At 37.0% G+C, this 15,346-nt stretch overlaps 1 protein-coding gene across 3 annotated transcripts in view; it reads right to left on the bottom strand.

The window, feature by feature from the left end:
* helz (helicase with zinc finger) overlaps positions 1-15,346 on the bottom strand; it is an 82,650-nt gene that overhangs the window by 47,967 nt on the left and 19,337 nt on the right. The window contains exons 13-16 of one of the 3 annotated variants that reach the window (XM_056251367.1): positions 13,566-13,696; positions 10,563-10,850; positions 10,026-10,127; positions 903-1,081 (exon numbers count right to left, since the gene is read on the bottom strand). In XM_056251367.1, coding sequence (XP_056107342.1) covers positions 903-1,081; positions 10,026-10,127; positions 10,563-10,850; positions 13,566-13,696 — 700 coding nt within the window. The remainder of the gene's footprint in view (positions 1-902; positions 1,082-10,025; positions 10,128-10,562; positions 10,851-13,565; positions 13,697-15,346) is intronic. The other 2 variants (XM_056251375.1, XM_056251384.1) reach the window with 2 other exon arrangements.

The raw sequence follows: 15,346 nt of genomic DNA, 5'->3' as shown, positions 1-15,346 counted from the left end.
CTTTTACATTTTGCTTTGATGAATAGAAAGAAAAGCAAAACAGCATTTATTTGAAATAGTAAATACATTTGTAATATTACAGATGATCTCTGTCGCTTTTGATCATTTTAACGTTTGCTTGCTGAAGAAAACTATTCATTTATTTCCAAAAATATCTTACTGAGCCCAAAACTTTTGGATTGCATCACTCAAAATGGTTTAAAAAAAGTCTTTAAAATGTTTTAGCAAAAAAAGTGTCCAGGTATATATGTATATTTATACGTTTTACTATATAATTGTGATTAAAATATAGTTCCTTGAGGTTATTTAATGGAAAATTAGTAGTTTGAAGTCTAATTTCGAATCTAATTGGCCTCAATGGCTAAAATTATGGTTCTCCTCTGAAATCAATCTCCCTATTAAGTCAAACATATATATAGGCTTATTATTTGGACTCTAATATACACAAACCCAAAATGCTTGTCACTGGAGGGAATAAACTTCAACCTCTCAAAACACATTAGCACAATGCCAGAAATCAGCAGTAATGACTTCAAACGAACAGATAAGAAAAGAGGCTGGATGAAATGGGAAAGAAACAGAAAAAAAAGACGACAGCATCGGGTGTTAATGATGCTGAGTGTGTCAGACAGGCGAGCCGGGTCTCTTAGCAACAGATGATCCTGTGCGCCGACACATAGGAGGAAATTAGCCTCTCCTAATAAACTGTTGCGGTCCCCGCTGCATCGCTCCTGCAGGAGGGCTTTAATGCGACCACGTCCAGCTGTGACGCGCTTCTGTCATGTCTTTCTCTTTTAATCGGATGTGTGGAGATATGAAAACTAGTTGCAAGCAACGTCTTTAGCATGTTGAGAGTATTAGGGAGGAGATTTGCAGTGTTGTGTGTGTGTGTGTGTTCAGACCTGGCTCCAGGTCAAGCTGGCAGAGGTACTGGGATGTGCTGAGTGTGACCACAACCACACGGTGGCGCTCTACGTCCTGTCGCGTGGGCATCTGGAAGGTGAAGTACGCTCCGGAGATCAGGCAGTACTGCTGCACCAACGGGTGGACCGTCTTCACCCAGCGGTTCCTGAAGTAAACCCTGAACAAAACACAAAGTCCAACATTAAAGAGGCCATTTTATGCTTTTTTTGTGGTTGCAAAGTCTTGATTCTTTTTCTGGGCCCTTCTAGAATAAGTTTACTACTTATTAGGGCTGGGTATTGACACAAATTTCACAATTCGATTCGATTCACAAGCTTGCGATTCGTTTCCGATTCAATATTGATTATTTTGGATATCAGGTACAATACATGGCAAATTTCCTCAAGGAAAACAAATCTCTTAACTAATGCTGTAAACTATGGGAGTCAGTTGTAGCCTACTAGGCTTCATTAGCCTACTATAATATTGAAGGTAAAAATTAACTAATTTGTAGCTATACAAACACTTAAATTACACTTATTTATTTTTATAATAATAAAGTTATATTAAATATAAACATTTAAATGGTGGCTGTCACACTGTAAACCCTAATGTTGTCTTTACTTAAACAATCAAGTGTACTTGACTAAACATTACTTAAAATTTTGCATTTTGGCTCTGTCACTCAAAAATATAAGTTCAAATAACTTATTTACCTTCAAAATACATAAACTTAAGATTTCAAGTGCTGTGAGCTCAAAATCATGATTAATCCTTACAAAAGGTCATTTTCACAAATGTTGTTTTCTTGACTGTGAAATGAATACATTCATACATGCTTTCTTCAAGTGCAAGGTGTCATTTTTATTTTACCAGAAAACAAATGGCTTTCATTATATTACAATTATTGATCGTAATGGAAATAAACTGATTTTTATTTTTAAAACCTGATACTTTAAACTTGATAAATAAACTTTATTACAAGTGTTTTTGTAATACTGAGGGTTTTCACTCAGTAGCCTTTTAATACAAGCTCATTTGTAGGTGCACATATGCCACACTGTGTGCCAAAATGCATGAAAGAGTTCCTCACAGCCACCTCCCAAGTCTCATTAAAAAATATACAAAATAACAAATACAGCGACGACACATTATGTTTAACGTTAAATCAAATTCATTTCAAATCGGTTTAATTAAAATGTCTCTCTGGTCTTCCTTTGATGCGATTGGCCACGCGAGCAGTTCTGCCTGGCAACAAGAGAACTAATGCACTGATTGGTGGATTACAAAATTGCTGATTTTCGCATCGTCTGTTGACTGTTGCTGAAACCACCTATGTGCTAATTTCAAGACGGGAGTTTTTCTTTGTGTACCATTCTCGGTAAGTACAATTATTAAGATATAAAGTTATTTTGTGTGACTTTTTAAAACTGAAATATGTTTATTTGAATCCTTGCACGGTTCTATAATAAAAGAGAACGCAGCCATAACGTTAATTACAATATTTCCTGGTCAAACTTTTCCAACATAACGTTAGCCACTAATTAACGTTATTTTATTGATGCTTTTGTGATGATATGATAACTGCGATATCAAACGATTCTTTATTTTATTAGTAATAGTAGTAATTAGTAAAATATAAACTTAATCATTGTGTAATCGTGTATTTCTCGCCAAAAGAACATGGGAGCTAACGTTAGTAATGTTTTTATTTTTCTGGTCAAACTTTGACAACCTCGACAGTAATTAACGATATTTTCTTCATGATTTTGTGATGGTATATTTATTGAAATGTCAACAGCTTATTTCTTATTTTTACCTGTGAGATACATACATATTTGATCATCTTTTTTTCTGTGCAAGAAATAACATGGCAGCTAAGTACTGCTTAGACCATGTGGGTTATTTTTCCCGGGCAAACTTTGTCAGTTTCACCAGTAATTGACAATATTTTCATGATAGATTTCTGATTGATTGAGAAATCTACTTATTATTTCCTAATTATTTAAAGCATGTCTATGTGCACGGTGATGTGATTATGTGACCTGCCCTTGTCTCCCCCAGATCTGCTTGGAGTTCAACAGAATTACTGGCAAAAACCTAAAGCAGGAATTCTACGAGAACCTTGATAGATATAGTCCACGGTTCATGGACCTTTTTAAAGCCAAAAGGGGGACTCCCTGGTCGGTACTTGGCTAACTTTTTAAATCAAATAAAGGTTAGTAATTTTGTCTTATTTAAGATAACTTAAAGGATAACTTTTATTCACCCTCAAGTTGTTCCAAACCTGTATACATACATTTCTGTTAACGCTGAACACAAAGGAAGATATTTTGAAGAATGTTTGTAATTGAACAATTTTGGGTACAATTGATGTTCTTATTATTTCCTTTTAGCATGTAGAAGTCAACGGTGGCCCAAAACTGCTTGGTTACAAACATTCTTCAAAATGTATTCCTCCTTTGTATTCAGGTGAGCAAATAAATGTATACAGGTTTGGAATAACTTGAGGGTGACTAAATGATGACAGAAATTTCATTTTGGGGGAACTATCCCTTTAAAAGCATTTAATTTTGTCAGCATTTAATCGTATAGCCTATTCTCATAAAAGTGCTTTAAATATATTGATTAGTTGTTCTGGCAGTGATGGAATTTCGTGTTTTCCTCTAAAGTCAGCCCAGCCAACGGAGGTCCGAACCCTTGTGATTCGAGGACTACCTATCATGCTTGGAGATGATGACTCCTCTTTCTTCAAATCATGTTGAAAAGTAAGTTCATCTGTTCTTAACCTGTTTACATTATAAGAACCACCTGTGCTCTCATTAGTCTAAGCATTTGTCAAGCATTTGAAAATCATGTTGATTTTAAAGCAATAGTTTACCCAAAAATGGAAATTTGCAGGAAATATTCTCACCTTCAAACTATTCAAGGTGAAGATGAGTTTGTTTCTTCGTCTGAAAAGATTTGGAGAACTTTAGCATTACATCACTTGCTCACAAATTGATCCTCTTTAGCGAACAGGTGCTCAAACTCGTTCAAACAGCTGATAAAAACATCACAATAATCCACAATTAATCCACACGTTCGCTCTTTGGACTCTTACTCACAACACCCGTTCGCTACAGAGGATCAATTTGTGAGCAAGTGATGTGATGCTACAGTTCTCCAACTCTTTTCAGATGAAATAATAAAAAAAAAACTCCTATATATTGAATGGCCTGAGAGTGAGTGCATTTTCATGTTTGGGTGAACTATTCCTTAAAAATACAAATGTGGCCAAGTCTTCAAATTAATTAATTGTCATTTATACTCCATACTTATAAATAAAAAAGTATTGTCTTTGCTGGAAACAAAAAGTATTGTCTTTGCTGGAAACATGTACATTTTCATAAAGTCAAATGCATACCTGTCCATATAAATTGGGATTAGGGTTAGTGCTTTGTGTTTTTAATAAATCTAGTGCACGTTCTGATAAACATGCATTGATAAACATTTGATTCCTGACCGCAATACTCTATTTATGCCTGTTTTTTCACTAGGTGTCTGATCATCGCAACTCCATCCTTGATGTGCCAGTGGGCATCTTATTTGAGTACACTGAACTCCAGCCCCCCAATTCCTTGCATTTAACTTCTACGATTGGAATAATACTTGAAGGTCAAGTGGTGATGGAAAAAATGCAGGACCTCCCACAGGCTATGTGTCTCCTCTTCGGTCTGATCTACGCTCTAGAACTGAATTACCCAAAATCACTTGCCAACATGTTTGATTTCATCCATCCAACGTTTGATTTCATCCAAATTTTTAAATTTAAAAAGAATGTATACATTACGTTTACATGTTCAGTACATTAACACAATGTGAGACTTAAGTGTAATGTTTAAGTGATCAGCGTTGTACAATTGATGTAGTGCACTACTTAATGTTGGACATTGTTGCCACCTTTAGAGTTATGTACATGGTGTGACTCATTTCCATTTCAAATTTTGGTCAATAAAGACTCAAAGGATCAATATGTTGTTCATTGTTTTTATTAAAGTGCAGTGTGCACAAAGCTTACTGTCAAAAATAATAACTTTTAAATTTAGAATTAAATTCTAATTTCAGTTAAATTTTCATGTTGAGTTTACTTACATATACAAGTACACTTGAAATTAACACTAAGTTAAATGAACTTTATTGTTTAAGTACATTAAATAATCATCAAGTTTGGTGAACTAAACAATTTAAGTCAAGTCTACATAAGCACTAAGTTAAGTAAACTTAAATAAGCACGTTTTGGGAAACCTCATTACTCAATTAAATTGAGGGAACGAGTTTACTCAAATCAATTGAGTACAATCAACTTATTAGGGTTTTCAGTGCATAAAAACTTGTCAGATTTATTCAAACATGCATTAAATATCGAAGAACATTAAAAATTATAATGAATATGTAATATGGTGCATATATTTAGCAAAATGCTCCTCTTTAGAGTTAATTTTTCTAGCTGAATAACGAGTTTATGGTCACATATGGTTTTTCTGAGGTAAATGTGACGTTACATGACATTGTTTACAAGTTGTTTTACTGACGTCTTTCCACGGTTGAAACACTGATTGAGCGATTCCATGTGACATGATACGGATTTCGATAAGTTGTACTCTATCTTTTAACACACTTTCAGACGTTCATTCATGTTTATTTGGCGCTGTAACTATTATTAAGGCGGAAGAGGAGATCATGTGCTGCTGCTTCTCTTGAGCTGAGCTGAGCCAGAGCGATCTCACGCCACAGCGACAAAACGGTATTTATGTTTTTGAATTTCGGAAGAACATGGACATAATTTGAAATTTGAGACTTTTAGTATCAATCGTAACAAAGCACAAAGATTATTGCGATTTATTGGATGGGATGCGTGCTACAATGTTCCATTCATTCATCAAATGAAAACAGGATGACTAATCGATCCTTGAGATTTAAGAATCGATATCGGTTCGTAAAAATGAGAATCGATTAATATCAAGAAATCAATATTTTTTACCCAGCCCTCCTACTTATACTAACTCACTCGACCAGGTCCCGCCCCTTTATTTTGCGTATGCCTTGGGCGGGAATTATTTAAATGAGGAATATTGTGACGTATTGTGAATATTGAAAACGCAAGACTACAATGGAGGCGTTTCAGGGAGTTCAGAAACAGTGACACTGATATAGAGAGTAACTCCAGCTGGAGGGACTTTGCAGACCTTTTTCATCCTCAAACCAAAACGTTTCACACTAAAGACAGCTGAACATTCAAAAAGGCAGAATAGGTCCTTTTTAAAAGGGAAAGTTCACCCCTAAAATTAACATATGGTCCATTGAGAGATTTTGGTCCTTACATAGAAAGTCCATTCTACCAAAACTTTCTTTAAAAAGTTCATAAAGACATTGTGAAAGAAATCCATATGAATCTTCAGTCTTCTGAAGACACTCAGTCGCATAGAAACGATAATCAACGCACACACACATAGAGCACACCAAATATGGCAAACGGAAGCTCAAAATACTTGAAGTGACGCTGGCAACAACCCAAAACACCATAGCAACTGCATAGCAATGCCCTGGCAACCACCCACACCACCACACCACAGAAATCACAATTTATATGTTCTTTATAAAATGTAAACATCTAGCTGTTAATATATCCATCCATGACCATGCAGCCGTGCTTACTTCAGCAAAAAAAAAAAAGTTGTTTCAGAGGCGAAGATATTACATTTTGATGAAAGATAAAGAAACCAAACATTTTTATTAGAATAGTATGCACTGATAAACTGTGCACAATAAGACCAGGGTGATTCATCAACAAATTCATATCATTTTGTCCATGCAGGGCAACATGTAAGATCCCAAATCAGAGACAACGGAGTAACAGACTCGTGTGGGTGGTGTGCCAAAGGAACCTTGAACTGTGAGAAAAACAGCGAATTTTAAAATAATCTGGATGACTAACATCCTCAAAATTGCATAACAAATTTCCTTCGATGACGTGCAGTTTTTAAATCTTTCAAATGACACCTACATGCCGAGTGTTGCATCCAATCGCCATTTAGAAAGTCGTTCTTTAGCCAGTAGTCACATTGGGGATGTCAAAAATAACAGTTCTTCAGTAACAAGTCATAAATAATGAATTTTTAGTATTATTTATATACACCAAGAGTATTTATTAATATATTTTTTTTTTTTTTTTTTTTTTTTTTTTTTTAGTTTAAGATTAATTTATTTGTTAAGTGCTTTTTTCATAAAAAAAACTATTTTCCTTTATTTTTATTTCAGTTTTAGTAATTTTAGTAAAGAAAATGTAATCTAATATCTATATTTTAGCTTTATTTTAATTAATGGAAAGTGTTTTTAATAGTTTTAAAGGACCTATTATGCCTATTTTCTAGGGGTGTAACGATACACAAACCTGACGGTTCGGTTCGTCCCACGGTTTTGAGGTCTCGGTTCGGTTCGGTTCGGTTCATTTCGGTGGGGTGGGGGGGTTTAGAAAGCTAAAATTGCTTTTATTTTTTATTAAACAGTGCTTTAATGAACAAATTGTGTCCTTCTCTTTAAATTAATTCAATTACAAGTAAACGTTTCTCAAGGATAACAAAATTATCTGCTAATGCTGTAAACTACAGCCCTTACTTGCACATTACTATAACATTAAAGCTTAACAACAGAGCCTAGACTTTTAGCCTAAATGATATAATAATAATCAACACTCAAATAACAAATTGTATGAAAACATGTAAACTGCACATAAGGCAGTTTTTGCATTAACATGTTTTTACTCTAATTTGTTATTGTTATATAATAATTTACACAGTTGCTGTTATTTTCATGACAACTACTTTAAACATACATTAAATAATCAAGATATCATAAACAGGTTAAGTAAAATATAATATATAGGCTAATATATAGCATTTATTTAGTGAAAGAGTTAGCAAACCAGCAAGCTGTGGACACTGAATGACTTGCCTGAGGTAAATATAAAGCTATGTGAAAAACTAAGCGTTTTATTGACGTATTTCCGCTGTTGAAACACTGATTGAGTGTTTACACGAGTTATGATGCCTTTCAGTAAGTATACTGTATCTTTCAACATACCTTCGGGTGTCCATTCATGTTTATTCTGTAACTGAGGAAGAGATGCCGCATGCATACAGTGATATCTGTCACGCCACATCTAAGAGCGCCAAAACGGCATTTATTGTTTGCATTTCGTGATCAAATAGACATAATTTGAAAGATTACACCTTGCTTATTATCAAAAGTAACAAAACACTGAGCTTATTGCGATTATATGTGGTTAATGGTGGTTAGGCAACAGCCCTGTATTCGTTGTGTACACATAACACATGAGGTGCAATGAGCCGGGGCTGGGCGGGGCAGCAGGGGGCGGGGCCTGTTCGGTTCGCCATGAGAGTATCGCGATACGTATCGTGGGTGGTGTATCGCGGTTATTCAGTTCGGTTCAAATATCGTTACACCCCTACTATTTTCACAAGATGTAGTCTCTGATGTCCCCAGAATATGTCCCACAGATCATTGATTTTAGCTTGTCAAATTTGCCCCTTTTCGGAAGAGCAAAACAGTTTTTGTGTGTCCCTTTAAAGGGATAGTTCACTTTGAAATACATTTTTGGTATGTTTTAGTTTACCTCAAGGGCATCCAAGATGTAGGTGTCTTTGTTTCCGCAGAAGTTTCAATTTTGATATTTTTAGGTCAAACCGTTCTTGTCTGTCAGTCATATAATGCAGGTCTATGGTCACCACCTCAAAGAGCATGCACAGAGAAGTCCAAATTAAACATGATTTAATGACTCGTAAATGTAAGTACACATTGACGGCCTAAGACACGAAACGAGCGGTTTGTGTGAGAAAACGAACAGTATTTATATCGTTTTACCTCTTGTAACCACAGCCACGTCCAAGTGATCTGAGGTCGCCGGCGCTTCGGTCTGCGCAAGCGCCGGAAGTGATCTCTCGCGCGTGTACGTCACTCATTGTTTACACAGATATTTCGGAAGCGTTACCTTTCACTGTGAAGATCTACACATATTTAGATATACAGGAAATCGAAATGGAAGACGATTTCGATATATCAACAGTCAACGTTGAATTTTTTCGCAACCGCGCGAGAGATCACTTCCGGCTCTTGCGCAGACCGAAGCGCCCACGCCCTCAGATCACTCGGATGTGGCTGTGGTTACAAGAGGTAAAAACGATATAAATACTGTTCGTTTTCTCACACAAACCGCTCGTTTCGTGTCTCAGGCCATCAATGTGTACTTACATTTACGAGTCATTAAATCATGTTTAATTTGGACTTCTCTGTGCATGCTCTTTGAGGTGGTGACCATAGACCTGCATTATATGACTGACACACAAGAACGGTTTGACCTAAAAATATCAAAATTGAAACTACTGCGGAAACAAAGACACCTACATCTTGGATGCCCTTGAGGTAAGCTAAAACATACCAAAAATTAATTTCAAAGTGAACTATCCCTTTAAATGCAAATGAGCTACTGCTCCCGCCCCCTTTTCCAGAAGAGGGCATAGCCTTTACAGCTCGTGCTTCGGCTACTCAACAACAGCAAAACTGGAGAATGCCGCCCAGCCAAAATGTCAGAAATGGTCAGTAGCGGTGTTCAGCCCTACATGTTCATCGGACACTGATGGAGAGACTCAGGAAGAAGTTTCTGAATGGTAAGTGGATACATTTATGTAGTTAAGTTGATTCAACTCATTGACTAGCATGTACCGTCATGTTAATCTAAAATCTTTCGAATTTTGCGCAAATCCAGCATTGAACTGACCCTCTTTTGTAAGCAGTCCGGCGTTAAATTATTTGTGTAAATATTTAACACTGAGGGCACATTTCCTTCATAAATTAAATTCAACCACGGTGTCCTCAACTGCTCAACTGCTTTATGGAGACACTCTTGGTACATCCAATAACAGAACATTTGTGCCTGAAATAGTGGTGTGTGGCTATTTTGAAAATTACAAGAGACTCTTCAGAAAGACACATTTCAACTATACATATAACGAAAAGTTAGTATTGTGATAACCTTGCACCGCTCCAGATGTGGTGAGTGTTACCTGAGAGGTCGTGCGTGCGGATTGCCAGCCTCCACGTACGGATGAAGGTAATCTTTAATGTACAGATCTGCGGCGCTGTTTGAATGTGTGCAGATCAGGACCCTGGAAGAAAGAGAAAACCACCATCATTAGCCCCTCTTTGAGACACAGCTGCTTTTATCAGTACGAAAACCAGCTGGATGTCTTAAGCTCAATTCCCTCGGTGCTTCCAGACCATTTTCTCATGATCAGCAAGGAACGTTTCAGGATCGATGCGAGTTAACGCCTATTGACAACATCTGTGCGGCGCCGTTTTCACCACGGGAAATTTCGATTCGTCACTCAAAGCACACACAAATGTTTTCCACTTACAATAAAAGTCTATGAGGCAAGAGGAAAGTCGAAAATGTCCACATACAAGTTAAGCAAGCAAATCTATCACACTAGTCTCAGAGTTTAAGCCTAGTGGCTATAGTTTTTTAAACAATTTTTAATGTTTATCATGGTGTTTTTTGCTTTGCATTTACTGTGGGATGATTTCCTGAGGTAAATGCTCACCGTGTGTCAGGCTGCTTGAGTATGTGTTTGACAGCCTGGGCCAGCGTGAAGGTCTTGCCCGTGCCGTAGGGTCCGATGATGAGCACCGGCGGGAGGTTGATGGAGAGGGGGGTGGTGATGGCCAGTATAGCCTCCTTCTGCTTGGCATTCAGACGGGGATCCAGCTGCTCATCCCACTGCCTGTGGCACCGGAGGAAGAACTTACACGGGCTACAAACGCACGAATGCGCCCTGCCAACGCAGCTGCCACTCACAGAGATAGAGACGTCTGTGAGTGAGCTAGAGCTGCTGGACAAGCAGATATTATTCATGTCCTGTGTCATTTTAGGAACAAAAGACTATCTCACAACTCTCTAGCAAATTCTGACAAATGCAAGATTTAAACTCAGAACTTCAAAATGTTCACTTTTGCAAGAAATTAACTCAGAATTGCAAGAAATTAACTTAGAATTTCAAAAATGTAACACGCTATTGCAAAAAAATAAACACAATTTTAAAATGTCAACACACTATTGCAAAAAAATAAACACAATTTTAAAATGTCAACACACTATTGCAAAAAACAAACTCAGAATTTCAAAATCTTAACTTTTGCAAGAAATTAACTCAGAATTGCAAGAAATAAACTCAGAAATGTGAGAAATATCCTCAAATTCTGGAGGAAATTTAATTGCAAGAAATATACGCATAATTGCAAGAAATAAACTCAGAATTGCAAGAAATAAACTCAGAATTGCAAGAAATAAACTCAGAATTCCAAAATGTTAATTTGTTATGGCAAGAAATAAACTCACAATTGCGAGATGTTAACTAGCTATTGCAAGATATAATCTCAGACTTGAAAAAATAAAAACTGAGAAAAACGGTTTTCTGAGAAAACGGTTAGAATTGCGAGATTTAGACTCAGACTTACGAGATTTAGACTCAGACTTACGAGATTTAGACTCAGACTTACGAGATTTAGACTCAGACTTACGAGATTTAGACTCAGACTTACGAGATTTAGACTCAGACTTACGAGATTTAGACTCAGACTTACGAGATTTAGACTCAGACTTACGAGATTTAGACTCAGACTTACGACATTTAGACTCAGACTTACGACATTTAGACTCAGACTTACGACATTTAGACTCAGACTTACGACATTTAGACTCAGACTTACGACATTTAGACTCAGACTTACGACATTTAGACTCAGACTTACGAGATTTAGACTCAGACTTACGAGATTTAGACTCAGACTTACGACATTTAGACTCAGACTTACGAGATTTAGACTCAGACTTACGAGATTTAGACTCAGACTTACGAGATTTAGACTCAGACTTACGAGATTTAGACTCAGACTTACGAGATTTAGACTCAGACTTACGACATTTAGACTCAGACTTACGACATTTAGACTCAGACTTACGACATTTAGACTCAGACTTACGACATTTAGACTCAGACTTACGAGATTTAGACTCAGACTTACGAGATTTAGACTCAGACTTACGAGATTTAGACTCAGACTTACGAGATTTAGACTCAGGCTTACGACATTTAGACTCAGGCTTACGACATTTAGACTCAGACTTACGACATTTAGACTCAGACTTACGACATTTAGACTCAGACTTACGACATTTAGACTCAGACTTACGACATTTAGACTCAGACTTACGACATTTAGACTCAGACTTACGACATTTAGACTCAGACTTACGACATTTAGACTCAGACTTACGACATTTAGACTCAGACTTACGACATTTAGACTCAGACTTACGACATTTAGACTCAGACTTACGACATTTAGACTCAGACTTACGAGATTTAGACTCAGACTTACGAGATTTAGACTCAGACTTACGAGATTTAGACTCAGACTTACGAGATTTAGACTCAGACTTACGAGATTTAGACTCAGACTTACGAGATTTAGACTCAGACTTACGAGATTTAGACTCAGACTTACGAGATTTAGACTCAGACTTACGAGATTTAGACTCAGACTTACGAGATTTAGACTCAGACTTACGAGATTTAGACTCAGACTTACGAGATTTAGACTCAGACTTACGAGATTTAGACTCAGACTTACGAGAGACTTACGAGATATAGACTCAGACTTACGAGATATAGACTCAGACTTACGAGATATAGACTCAGACTTACGAGATAAAGACTCAGACTTACGAGATTTAGACTCAGACTTACGAGATTTAGACTCAGACTTACGAGATATAGACTCAGACTTACGAGATATAGACTCAGACTTACGAGATATAGACTCAGACTTACGAGATATAGACTCAGACTTACGAGATATAGACTCAGACTTACGAGATATAGACTCAGACTTACGAGATATAGACTCAGTCTTACGAGATATAGACTCAGACTTACGAGATATAGACTCAGACTTACGAGATATAGACTCAGACTTACGAGATATAGACTCAGACTTACGAGATATAGACTCAGAAATGCAAGAAATAAACTCAGAATTCTGAGAAAAAAGTTGATTGCGAGTTATAATATCAGAATAAACGGAGCAATTTCAATAGGCACCCTAGTGCCCTAATTATGGGAAAGAAGTTAGAAATGCAAGAAATAAACTCAGAATTATGCGAAATAAACTCAGACGAAATATCTCAGACGAGATAATCAAAATTGCGAGATTTAAACTAAGAATGGCAAGATGTTAACTCGCTATTGAGGGAAATAAACTCAGAATTATGGGGGGGAAGTCAGAATTGCGAGATGTAAACATGCTATTGTGGGAAATAAATCAGAATTGTAAGATATAAACTGAGAAAAAAGTCAGAATCGCAAGACGTAAACTCAGAATTGCGGGATATAATATTTTTTTTAACTTTTTTATTCTGTGGCAGAAACAATCTTCAATTAAAGACGGTGCAAATCACTTCACTTATAAAGCCAAGTCTTTGTTGGACCTCAAGGTGTGTGTGTGTGTGTAAAATCACTCATTTGGGTCTTTGCGAGTGCTCGTACCTGTTGGGACTCCAGGGTATTGTGGGAGTGAGGCTGAGATCTGGAAACAGGATGCTGTTGTCTCTGATGCGATCCAGAGCGTAGTGCATCTCACACAGAGGAAGTCTGTTCAGCTGAAACTGCAGCTCCACCTTGCATCCAAACACACACAAACACGCCTGCTGTTCAAACAGACTCTGCAGAGACTTTCATCATTTATTAGAACACTTTTCTTTAGCAGCGCCTGCAATGTGCTACAGACAACACCAACAGAAATGAACAATCTCTTTAAGATACAGGTAATTTATAGGACTTTATGGCCCATTTACATGTAGAGCAATTAAGATTAATCTATTGTCAACCCACTTGGCTTGTTTCAAAATCCATGTAATGTTCTGGGACAATTTTACAATCGTTTAAGAAACAGTGTCAAATGATCATACATGGCAACAAAAGCCCAGCCCACACAAGGGATTCCAACAGACAAAAGGATTCAACACTAAATACAGTGAGAGAGTGTGTTATGCTGGAGGGCACCGTGATAAATAGGATCCGTTAGACGGTAAATTAGGACAAATCCTGCTCTTTTAGGGCCGCCTGCTTAGAGCCTGCTTAGAAGTCTGTGGGGTTTACAGCGTTAAACGGCATACACATTCCCTTACATATCTCTGGCACGTGTCTCTATCACATGATAACTGAGACTAGGGGTGTGCAATACTGACAAAAAATGATCTCTTGATATTTCCTGTGATTTTGTCGATAACGATATCTAGACGGTATTTTGCTGAGTGTGTTTATTGTGTTGGTTCCTTGGCAGGTTTAGGACTGACGCCTAATGTTTTTTATATTTTTTTTATTATGTGGTCAGTTCGTAGCATTTTTACCTTTGAAAATATATTTTTTAAAGCAATTAATTGTATGCATCATCTTTGTGTGTCAAATTCTTACATTTAATCAATAAATTGCTAGGGAGTTCTGGCTGGTTGCTAGGCTAGGATAATTCCAGTTGGTTAATAAGAGTTGACAGAGGTTACTAGGGTTTTTTCACTGGTCACTAGGGCGTTGCTAGGTTGGTTTCTAAGGTGTTCTGGCTGGTTGCTAGGCTAGGGTAATTCCAGTTGGATAATAAGAGTTGATCGAAGTTACTAGGGTTTTTTCACTGGTCACTAGGGCATTGCTAGGTTGGTTTCTAAGGTGTTCTGGTTGGTTGCTAGGCTAGGGTAATTCCAGTTGGTTAATAAGAGTTGATAGAGGTTACTAGGGTTTTTTCACTGGTCACTAAGGCGTTGCTAGGTTGGTTTCTAAGGTGTTCTGGTTGGTTGCTAGGCTAGGGTAATTCCAGTTGGTTAATAAGAGTTGATAGAGGTTACTAGGGTTTTTTTCACTGCTCACTAGGGCATTGCTAGGTTTGGTGGTCTGGCTGGTTGCTAGGCTAGGATATTCCAGTCGGTTTGTAAGTGTTGATAGAGGTTACTAGGTTTTTTTTAACTGGTCACTAGGGCGTTGGTAGGTTGGGATGGTCTGGCTGGTTGTTAGGATGTTCTGAATATATTTTATAAGAGTAAATAGAATTTGCTAGTGTGGTCTGGCTGGTTGCTAGTGTGTTCTGGATATTTTATAAGAGTAGATAGAAGTTGCTAGGGTGTTCTGGCTGGTTGCTAGGCTAGGGTAATTCCAGTCGGTTTATTATAAGAGTTGATAGAGATTACTAGACAATAAACTTAAAAAATATATTGTTTGTATATCAACATTTGTACATTAGTTATATATTTCTCCATCGTTTTTAATTGGATTATGCTGTT

Source organism: Rhinichthys klamathensis, unplaced genomic scaffold (genome assembly GCF_029890125.1).
Source record: "Rhinichthys klamathensis goyatoka isolate OS25496 unplaced genomic scaffold, OSU_Roscu_1.1 h1tg000004l_1, whole genome shotgun sequence".
Taxonomy (NCBI): domain Eukaryota; kingdom Metazoa; phylum Chordata; class Actinopteri; order Cypriniformes; family Leuciscidae; genus Rhinichthys; species Rhinichthys klamathensis.
The sequence above is the reverse complement of the archived record's forward strand: the minus strand, read 5'-3'. Positions and strand labels throughout refer to the sequence as shown.